Source organism: Urocitellus parryii, chromosome 11 (genome assembly GCF_045843805.1).
Source record: "Urocitellus parryii isolate mUroPar1 chromosome 11, mUroPar1.hap1, whole genome shotgun sequence".
Lineage (NCBI taxonomy): Eukaryota > Metazoa > Chordata > Mammalia > Rodentia > Sciuridae > Urocitellus > Urocitellus parryii.
The window spans coordinates 16,577,680-16,589,263 of record NC_135541.1 but is presented as its reverse complement, the minus strand read 5'-3'; the positions used below and the strand labels follow the sequence as shown (position 1 = coordinate 16,589,263).

The 11,584-nt window shown below is 46.7% G+C and overlaps 1 protein-coding gene across 1 annotated transcript; it reads right to left on the bottom strand.

Annotated features, from left to right (window-relative positions):
* Positions 1 to 4,204: 4,204 nt before the first annotated feature.
* Xkr8 (XK related 8) lies at positions 4,205 to 11,483 on the bottom strand. Its single transcript, XM_026391734.2, has 3 exons — positions 11,106 to 11,483; positions 7,971 to 8,167; positions 4,205 to 5,548 (listed from the first exon to the last, which is right to left on the bottom strand). The coding sequence occupies exons 1-3, from the start codon at positions 11,396 to 11,398 to the stop codon at positions 4,839 to 4,841; spliced, it is 1,200 nt and encodes a 399-aa protein (XP_026247519.2). The 5' UTR covers positions 11,399 to 11,483; the 3' UTR covers positions 4,205 to 4,838.
* Between the last annotated feature and the right edge of the window lie 101 nt (positions 11,484 to 11,584).

Below are 11,584 nucleotides of genomic sequence, written 5' to 3'. Positions count from 1 at the left end.
TACAGTTTTCTCCTGTGTCTTTTCTAAATAGGATCGGCTCAGTTGGTCAGCCATGCGGCTCCTCATCAGGACTTCATAAGTATTCTGAAGAGGTCATTAGAAAGATGTCACCTTTTCAATAAGTGGGTCACTAATTTCACCAAGAAAGTAAGACTAACCACTTGGTATAAATAAGCATACATGGGGAAAGTAAAATAAATATTTTTAAGTAATTTGCAAGGGAGCATTTATTTCTGAAATGTTTCTAAATGGCATTGCTTTTTAAGGTTTAGAACTGGAATGATAAGAAATTTCATTTGCTGTCAAATGTGCTGAACTTTAATTATTAATGAGAAAAATCAATACTTGCTGTGTTGAGCTTAACAAAAGCAATAAAACTGACAAACTGATATCATCCTCCTGTGATTTGGCCTGATTTCATGTCACATCAGCTACTTTTTGTATTTCATTTCTTCAGATTCAAAAAGGCTTTTTGCCTTTTATTCAATGAAGGAAATTAGGTTCTATTTCCAAGTACCATACATGTCAGACTATAAATTGTGTTTTTCCCCAAAATCAATTTGCCCAGAAAATAGGAAGCTGCCTTTATTCTATTTATTAAATATGTTCATTATTAAATGCCAATTTTGAACCGTTTAAAAGAATGGTTGAAGAAATCCTGATAGTTGCTTACATCCCTTTTCAGTTGTAAGTGTACATTGGAGTGCTGGTCGATTTCTAAGCCCATAGAGTAAATGAATATCTCCATCTCACCCTAATATAATTAATAAAGCATGCACATTTCTCTTACAAGTGTTTAATGGCAGGTAAAAATCAGCAATTCAGGAGGGTTTTTTTAATTTTTTTTTTTTTTTGGAGAGAGGAGAGAGAGAGAATTTTTTTTTTTTTAATATTTATTTTTTAGTTCTCGGCGGACACAACATCTTTGCTGGTATGTGGTGCTGAGGATCAAACCCGGGCCGCATGCATGCCAGGCGAGCACGCTACCGCTTGAGCCACACCCCAGCCCCATCAGGAGGTTTTTTTTTAATCTTCAAAAACAAGTTTCTCTACATATGAAAAATCCTTGATGGCAATCTTAAGTATCTATTTGCAAGTAATGTCACACTCATCTTTTTAAAATTCTTCCCTGCCCCACTCCTGGACTGGGGATTGAATCTAGCAGCACTTAATCACTGAGCCACATCCCAGCCCTTTTATTTTGAGACGAGGTATCAGTAAGTTGCTTAGAGCCTTGGTGAATCACTGAGGCTGGCCTTGAACCAGCTCCTCCTGTGCTATTGGAATTACAGTGCGCCACCACTCCAGGCTTAAAAATTCTTGATGCTGTAAACTTTAAAAATATATAAAAATGGGGCTGGGGTGTAGTTGCGATAGAGCTAGTCTGCACCACATTCTGAGTTAGATGTCCAGCATCACAAAAAAAAAAAAAAAAATACCCTCTCTCACATAAAAGAATCAACTGCCAAATTCCATAGTTTTTTTAAGTAGTATGCTATTATACATTGAATTTACCATCATTTGACAGTTTCATCTAGGCAGTATAAATGAGAGCTTACCCCGAAATAGTTAGAAGCACATCTTTTTGGACTTTGAGGCGGGATGAGGAGTTGCCTAAAACACTAGGTCTTCTATTGGGAAATATGGCTACTCCCCTGAGCCTTGTCTTTGCATATAACAGTAGTGTGGCAGAAAAGTAAAGTAGTATTTTACTATTTTGGTGAAATCTCTAAGGCCTATTCCAAGGCAAGTGTTGGCACTAAACCTTGGCCAAACCTCTACCTTCTCTAGGTCTTGACCCTAAATGAATGAAGGAAAATGACAGTGACTTAATGTATTCAATTAAAAGATGATTATATCCTTTATGTGATGATGAAGATGTAAGATCAGTGTAATTTTTAATGACCTTTTTTGCTTATGTTAAATTGGTAACCATAGTATTATAGCATACTACCTACTTCTTTGTGTGTGTGTGTGTGTGTGTGTGTGTGTGCGCGCGCGCGCACATGCACGTTGCTAAGGATTGAACCCAGGGCCTTGTGCATGCTAAGCAAGCACTCTACCACTGAGCTACATCTCCAGCCCTATATATTTTTTATTTGTTCTTTTTAGTTATACATGACAGTAGGATGTATTTTTATATATATTTTTTTAGTTGTAGATGGACACGATACCTTTATTTTATTTTTATTTTTTTTTAAAAAGAGAGAATTTTAATATTTATTTTTTAGTTTTTCGGCAGACACAACATTTGTTTGTATGTGGTGCTGAGGATCGAACCCGGGCCGCATGCATGCCAGGCGAGCACGCTACCGCTTAAGCCACATCCCCAGCCCTATTTTTATTTTTTTTTTAATGTGGTGCTGAGGATCGAACCCAGTGCCTCACATGTGCTAGGCAAGCACTCTACCACTGAGCTACAACCCAGCCCAACAGTAAAATGTATTTTAACATATATCATGGAATATAACTTCCCATTCTTGTGGTTGTACATGATGTGGAGTTACACTGGTCATGTGTTTATATATGAACATAGGAAAAGTTATGTCCAATTCATTCTACTATCTTTCCCATTCCTATCCCCTTTCCCTTTCCCCCCAATGGATGCTGTCAATCAAGTGAACCTCCACTCCTCCCTCTCTCCCACCCCCCTCAACCCTACTGTGAGTCAGCATCCTCATATCAGAACATTCAGCCTTTGGTTTGGGGGGATTGGCTTATTTCACTTATCATGATAGTCTTCAGTTCCATCCATTTACAGGCAAATGCCATAATTTCATTCTTTATGGATGAATAATATTCCATTGTGTATATGTACCACATTTTCTTTATCCATTCATCTGTTGAAGGGCACCTAGGTTGGTTTCATAGCTTAGCTATTGTGAATTAAGCTGCTATCACCATTGATGTGGTTACTTCACTATAATATGACCAGCCCTTTATTATTTATTTATTTATGATACCCAGGATTGAACTCAGGGGCACTTAACCACATCACTAGCCCCCTTTTGCAGGTTACTTAGAGACAGGGTCTCACTGAATTGCTTAGGGCCTCGCCAAGTTGCTGAGGCTGGCTCTGAACTCAGAATCCTCCTGTGTCAGCCTCCCGAGCCACTAGGACTGTAGGTGTGCACAATGCACCTGGCCAGCCCTTTATTTTTGAGACCTAGTGTTGCTATGTTGCCCAGGCTAGTCTCAAACTTTCAACTCTCCTGCCTCAGTCTCCCTAGTCACTGCAATTACAGATGTACACCACCATGCCCATTCTCATGTTAGCCTTTTGACTGGTCTGTGAAATTCAGAAGTCTCAAAGACTTCTGTAGGATTTGCAAAATTCTTTCTTCCTATAACATTCTATGTAAAACATCTTCCAGGAGCCTCTTCCTGGTGCCAGCCTTCAGCTCTGGGTAATCCTCAGCTTCAGGCCAAAAACCACTATAAGTCCTCCTTCATCCAGCAGAACGGCAGTCTTCAGGAACAGTGTTTGCAATCATCCTTATCTTAATAGTGACTCCAGGTCCTGCTCCTTATCACATTTATAAGCAACAGGCTACAGTCACTACTAAAGCTTCTCTCCCTCACCTTTAGGGATTACCAGTTCCTCAGGGAGGTCTTTCTTGGCCATTCTTTCTAAAGTTGCTAACTCCCACTCCCAACATACAAACACCTTCCCCGCCCAGCTCTATTTTTCTTTTAGCACTTAACACTATCTTAATAAGTAATCCTGTTTATTGTGTCTCTCTACTATAATAAATGAATAACAGAACTAAACTATTCCAGATGCCATCACAGTGGTAACAAAACCATCTTCTCAGACTCCAGTGTCCTCTTCCTATTCCTTGTTTCTCCAAGGAATATAACCTCAAAGAGCTCCCAACAAAGAACCTTCTGCACCTGACCTCTCATACTTCCTAATCCTAAAGATGCTTATAGTTGCTCCCGCTAGGCCCAGCAGCAGAGCCATGGTAAGAGAAAGCACCAAGTCCACCCAGATCCAGATTTTGATTCCCTGCTGAATGTATGGGCCAGCCCACCCAGGCTCACCAGCTCCTGAAATTTGGAGTGTTCCAATTTTAAGTGATTCCACATCCCTGATCCATTTTTTTTCCAGGAGAGGTAGTAGACTTTAACGACACAGACCAGAGGATTGCACAAGTTTTTAATAATAACATATTAATACTGTTAAACAAAAATAACACGTGTCCTCACTGGCAGCAACTCGTATATATACACATTCTCTTCCTCTCACATCAACTCTGAGGTAGGAGGTACACTGGTTAAAGAATAAAAATACTCAATGGGCTGTGCATGGTCCAGACCACAGGCCCACAAGGCACTTGGGCAAAAAGCAGCCCCTGGAGGAGCCAAGGCTGAAACAGCTGTGCTAAGACCCTGGAGGTGCTGGCAGGGGCCGTGTAGAGTTGGTCCACCAGCCTTTCAGATCCTACTCAGGATTGGCTGGAGCAGGCAGAGGATGAAACTATAGAGCAGCAGCTGGTTCCACAGTTAGAAAAATGTTCCCAGCACATAAAGTGCTCTCAGTAAACATTTGTTGAATGAACTAAACAAATGGGGTAGTGCAGGGAAAAATTCCAGAGAGCCAGCCCATAGGTGTCCTGGGGCTGGCAAGATCAGGAAAACAAGGGTGGCATGGCACTTCCACCAATTACTTGAAAGGTGAAAATACCAGCCATGGGAAGCTCTGGGACACCAGCTATACTGGTTGGGGAAAAGGAGAAAAGTGTCTCCTACATAATAATTGGCACACTTGGCCCTCCAGGGCCCAGGCCTTCTCATTTTATTACACTGTGAACTCCCTAGGCTGGTCTGACCCTGCCTCAGAGGACCCCATTCACCTCTCCTTTCCCTGACAAAGCAGCCTGATCCTTAGCCTTGGGGAAAAAGTTCCGAGCCAAGTGAATCATACGCCTGTTCTGAGGCAGCTGACTGTGTGGCAAAGGAGAGAGACTTCGGGCCCCATCCACCCGGTCAGGCTCCCAGCGGCAGCTAGGGTGGAGCCAGCGGTAGTAGACAAGGCGCAGAGCCAGACCTAAAAGTAAGCAGACACTGGCCAAGGGAAGCCACATGTGCAATGGGATCCCGACAGGCAGCCAGGTGCTATGAGTCACCCAAGTGACCACCAGCAAAACACTGTCACTTAGGAGGAATGCCAAGTGAATGGTGGCCCGGCCTCGGGTATGGCCCTCAGACACATTGAACCAGGAGAAATAGAGGATGGTGGCCACTGTCGCCCGGTACAGCCACTCAGAGGCAGGGCCTGGCATAAAGTCTGTGCCCTGAAGCCAGATCCAGAGCAGCAGCACCAGCCACAGGCCCAGAAAGTGCAGGGCCACATAGTGGGGGAAGAGGGCTGAGAACAGGGCCACCGCCAGGACTCGGGGCCCCAGTAGTAGCAGGTTCCACAGGAAGTAGATGACAGAGGAGCCCAGGCTCAGGAGGGGCTTGGAGGGAAGGCAGGTGCGCAAGGCCTGGTGGTAGTCCAGCAGTGCCCATGAGATGCCCAAGAAGGATGTGCAGATGCTAAGCCCTATAAAGAATAAGAGGAAACAGGTGAGCTCTGTGAGCAGCCTGCCTAGCATCCGCAGGCCCACAGGTACCCTGGGGGTTCTGCTAGCAGCCCTGAGTTGGGTATTAGAATGCCCCCACTTGTAGACGGGAAAACTGCAGTGCCAGAACATTCAGTGAGTTCACACAACCAGAGGGCAGGGATTCAGTTGTGTAGCCTGACCTCACCAGGAGGCTTTACTTTAGGTGCTATCCTGGGACATCTTTCAAGAATGGGAGGGTATGAAACTTGGCACCCCTGGGCCTTGGCTGCACCCTGAGCATCTTCTAAGGCCCCATAACCCTTCCTTTCTCAGAAGAGCTTAAGCTTTTCTTGGGTCTGAAAATCAGTCATCAGAAAGGGGCTGATTTCTCCATGTCAGAGAGAAGAGATGTCCCTGTAGCATGGCAGAAGTTCTCCACATTCCCCTCTGCTCCCTTCCATGGACAGCCTGACCTTGCTCTTGTTTTCCCAAGATCCAGAAGCTGACGATAAGATATTTATCCCACATCCTCGTTGCCCAACCTGGACTGGAAGCACTAGGACCTCCAAGAAAGATGGAAGCAGCCCTGAAATGTCTCTAGAATGCTTCCTCCCCTTTCCCATCCACCTAATTCACTCAAATGTTTATTGGGAACCTATCATATACCCATCAGATCTGTGGCCATCCCTGTCTCCAACTACCCACCTTCTAGGTTTGAGCAGGGCTAAAGTTTTTCCAGTTTGTCCAGCATGCCACAGCCTGTGACTTTTGACAAGCTTGTCTGGTTTATTAGTAAAGCCAGAAGCACATGCCTCACTTCCCTTGACCCGCTCCTCCTCACCTACAAGCCCCAGCTTGAATATCCACTGGGGTCACCCAGCCCACACACTCCTTGTGTTGGGTATCTCTATAATACCCCACCCACTTCTGCATGGAGTCTGATCACACTAATTATTACCTACTTCCTTATTTCTAAGTTCCTAGAGGGTAGAGAACAGATTCTGGCTGGACACAGTGGTGCACACCTATAATCCCAGCTACTAGAGAGGTTGGGACATGAGGATTAAAAGTTTGAGGCCAACTTGGGCAACTTAGTAAGACCTTGTCTCAAAATTAAATAAAAAAGGATGGGGATGTAGCTCAGTGGTAAAGTGCTTGCCTAGCAGGTGTGAGGTCCTGGGTTTGATCCCCAGTACTGCAAAAGGCAGGCAGGCAGGCAGGCAGATTTTGCTCACCTGGGATAATGTTTGCTAAATAAAAATTTAAGAAATCAATCTCCTCCACCCAACATATGGTATAGTCTGTCTCCACTTGGCTCTGGTCCTAGATATTTTAGCACCTTAAAACAGGAAAAAAAAAAATGCAGCCAATGAATGTCACTTCACCTTTTATACCTCTTTCCTCTGGTATAAAGTGAAGATGGACTCCTGTGTCACACTGAAAGTGATGGCAGGCAGGATGGGGACTGGGTTCTTTGGGAGGCTGTGGCATTTTTAGCAGGGGGCTTCAGAATGTACAGGAGTGGCAAAGGCAAAGCGGAGGCACTGGACTCTGAATGAGCTGTGAGTTGGAGTCTAGCGTGGCCACCCTTGACTTTGGGCAAGTTACTTCCCTTTTCCGAGAAAGCCTCCCAAGGCTCCTTACTACACAAACTTTCCCAGTGGTTGTTGAGGCTCTGCCAGCCTCCGCCACCTGCCTCTGTTTTCCAGTCACTCAGCACATTTATTGTAACTTCTTGTGTTTATAGTCACTCATCCTGGCTGGGCAGAGGCTCCGCGTGTCTTACTCACTGCTGTGTCCTCAGCACAGTGACAGGTACAGAAGAGATGCTCAATAAAAACTTGACTGTATGAAGGTACTCAATAAATTGTTTATTGAATAACAAGTTGCTTATTATATATCAGGTACCCTACATGCTTTATCTAATATCATCAAAGTAATAAAAATTATAATTAAGATTTATTATGTGCCACTGAGCATTATATGTAGCACCCCCTTTCATCAGTTCTATGAGGTAGGATTTTTTTTTTTTTGGTACTGCAGATTAAACCCAAGGGTACTTTAACACTGAATTATATCCCTAGCCATTTTTATTTTTCATTTTGAGGCAGCGTCTTGCTTACAATCCTCCTGCCCCGGCTTCCTAAGCAGCTGGGATTATAGGCATATGCACTGCACCTGGCAAGATCATACATTATATCCATTTTTCAGATGAGGCCAAACTGATATTCAGAGAAGTTATACAATCTTCCATACCCATGCAGCTAAAGATTAACTTTAGATTTGAACCCAGATCCACTGTCTAAAGTTTGGTCTCCTATTTTCTCAACAGTTATTCTAAAAAAGCAAATATATTGCTGACATTGAAGGGAAATTCTGCTAATCCATAAAAGGAGGGCCAGCTGCTGGCCTGGTACTCACACTGGTAGTACTCAGCGCGGCCACTCTGTAGCACGATGGCCAGCCCCAGTGTGAGTTGTGGCGTCGTTTCCAGGAAGGTCTCAAAGAGCCGCAGCATGCTGATGTCCAAGGACAGGAAGTCGGCATAGGCCAGGTCAAACTCGGAAGGCTCCTCCTGCTGCCACACCAACAGCCCCTGCTGCAGCCCCTGCAGGCATCTAGGCAGCACACACAGATGCCCACAGGGCCAGGTCAGCGTCCAGGGAATTCCTCAGCCTCTTACCCATCTGGCAGATACAGACAGTCTCTGATCCTAACTTGTCTACTCACATGGTAGAGGGACTTGGGCAAGCTACCTAACTTCTCTGAACCTCATCTATAAATTGGGATAAACACAACTTTTAGTCCTGCTGCTTAGGCGCTGCCCCAAGAGCATCACAAACCTTGTCCTGTTTACCCCTCACAAGAGCCCCATTTTACATCTGGGGAAATGGCATCAAAAAGCTAGTAGTGGGGCTGGGGATATAGCTCAGTTGGTACAGTGCTTGCCTCGCATGCACAAGGCCCTGGGTTCAATCCCCAGCATCACAAAAAAAAAAAAAGAAGCAGCAGCAGCAGCTAGCAGTGAGGGAATCAGAAAGGGACCCAAAATTGTTTGAATTTGAAAGGCACGCTATAAAGTTGTCCAAGGCAGTGGTTCTCACTTTTACTATGCTTAAGAATCTCCTGGGATCCTGTGGGCAAGGAACTATGGAGAGCTTCTGAGCATGGGCAACATGGGATCAGATTGTGCTCTAGAAGACACTGGCTGGGGCGAGGAGGAAGGGTGGGAAGAGTTACAGTGGAGCAGAAATCCCATTTTAAGAGGATGCTGGAGCCAGGCACAGTGGGACACACCTGTAATCCCAGTGACCCAGGAGGTTGAGATAGAGGATTCCAAGTTCAAGGCCAGCCTCAGCAATTTTGCAATGCCCTAAGCAACTTAGCAACACCCTGTTTCAAAATAAAAAATAAAAAAGGGGCTAGGGATGTGGCTCAAGTGGTAGCGCGCTCGCCTGGCATGCGTGTGGCCCGGGTTCGATCCTCAGCACCACATACCAACAAAGATGTTGTGTCCGACGAGAACTAAAAAATAAATATTAAAAATTCTCTCTCTCTCTCTCTCTCTCTCTCTCTCTCTCTCTCTCTCTCCCTCCCTCCCTCCCTCCCTCCCTCCCTCCCTCCCTCTCTCACTCTCTCTTTAAAAAAATAAAATAAAAAATAAAAAGGACTGGGGATACAGCTCAATGAAAAAATACCCCGGGGTTCAATCCCTAGTAACCTCACCCCCCCAAAAAAGAGAGATTTCTGAAACAGCCCAGGGACAAATGGGGGGTGCAGGGCTGGCCCAGATGGGTGGGGATAGAGACTAGGGCAGAATTAAGGTTGTCCACACAGGCCTCAGGGATTAATTGGCCTGAGGGGACAGTAGTTCTGCACCCAGAATTGATCTCACTTGGCTCTAGGGGGAGAGTCCATTCCCTCCATGCAAATTCATTCATCAGATGCCAGCTGTCACTTGCCTCTATAGACCTGATACACACTGAGTGACAGGCAGGCAGGGCTCTGTTGGGGCTCTCCCTCATAGGAGCTTCTGCCTTTGGTCCTCTAATGCCTCAACAGAAGCCCCCACTTCAGCCTTGTGACGAGCAGGAACACAGACCCTATTTTCAAGCCAAAAGTCAGCAGAAACAGGAGAAGGCAAGATGCATGAAGCACTCATGAACGCAGGCCCAGTGAGGCCTCAGGGACAGTAATACTGTGCCCCTCCATACCCGTCAGGTTTTTACTGGTGTCTCCTGCAGTTCCTCGGGGAAAAATGGCAACATCAAAGCTCCTCTCTCTACTTCTGGAGACTCCATGCAGCTTTGTCAAAGCAAGATCTTAATAGAATTTGTAAAAATGGACTTCAAAGCAGATTTCGCCTCCAGCCATCCTAACCCAGACCACACAATGAAGTCCTGACTTCATGGCATGGCTTTGACCCTTTGATTTCAGTTTCGCTGTCTCTACAGGCCCCTGCTAATTCTAAAAAGGAGCATAGTCTGCACATATTTTCCGAGACCCAGCCTGTGCCCAGCCCTGGCTGGCTCCAGGGGTGTTAGATAAGTCAAACTGCATGATCTCTTTGTTGTGGTTGTTGTTTTAATGGTACTGGGGATTGAACCAGAAGCACTTTACCACAGCCACATCCCTAGTCCTTTTATTTTTTATTTTTCGTTTTAAGACAGGGTCTCACTAAGTTGCTTTGGGGCTCGCTTAGTTGCAGAGGCTGGCCTCAAATGTTTGATATTTCTGCCTCAGCCTCCCAAATCACTGGGATTACAGGAGTTCATTAGGGAGCCCAGCACACCTCTGCCCTCTTGCTCCATCTGGGGATGGGAAGCCAGTGTTGAGGGAGAAACACACAACTGGGAAAGAAAAGGAGAGAGGGAATGAGCATGCTCTGGGGGTTCAGGGCTGCTGAAACTCACAGGGTGGCCCACATAATCATGAAGCTAGCTGACATTTGTTGGATGCTTACACTGTGCCAGGACAATTTACAGGTGTCATTTCATTTAATCCTCACAAAAGAGAAGTAGGCATTGCAGCAATGAGTAAACAGATCTTGAGAGGTCAGTGACCTGCCTAAGGCCCTGCTCAGGATTAAAAGGAACAGCAGCGCTGAACAGTGCCAGCACAGCCTGAGGTACCTTCCTACTCCTTCCATTGACTCCTCACAACTGACCTGCCTGCCAGACCTCTCTCTCTGCAACTGCCTCTTTCTATAGAGGAGAACACTGAGGCTCAGAGAAACGCAGAAAGGAAGTCACAGGTGGCATAGCCAGACACGGACTCCAGAAAATCTGACTGCGAAGCCCTCTTTCCCTCTTCCCTGAACACCGCTTTCCTTCACCGGAACCTGAAGGGTAGGGCTAGATAAGCTCTGGGGACTCTAGACCTGGATTCTCTTTCCTTAAGGGTCTGGAGGCTCAGCTGCTGAGATCTGGTTCCTCTTCTGGCGTCCATCCTCTCCTCCCACCCCCTTCAGGGTGTCAGGAGTCTCGCCTCTACTACTAGTAGCCCAGGTGCAGGAGGTACCGATCTCCCTCCCCTTTCCGAGAGCGCAGCGCTCACCTGTACAGGTAGCCCAGCTGCAGGAAGTGCAGCAGCGCCAAGCAGCGGCCGGGAGGCTGCGACTCGTGCAGACCAACCGGGTCGGCGCGCAGCCAGACCCAGCTAAAGAGCTGCAGCGCTACCGATGCGAGGACTAGCAGCGCCAGCACCAGCGCGGCCCATAGGTAGCGGCCGCTGAGCGCATACTGGCCGGCGGCCCACAGGTCCGCGCCCAAGTCGAGCAGGAAGGCGGCGGTGCCCAAAACGCCCAAGATCAGATCCCGAAGGAGAACGGCGCGGGACGACCAGGGCATGACCCGCCTGCCTCTGCCCGCTCCCTCCCCTTGCCCCTGGGACCCACACTCAATCCCAGGGTCGCGGTCGCAGGAAGGAGGCGGGAGCAGCCCTTAGGGCAGCCCCGGGCCGGGCCTGCTGGGCGGGACTTCCCAATCCCGCCCCGTCCGGGGAGGAGCGAAGCTGGAGTATTGCCCGAGCCCCCA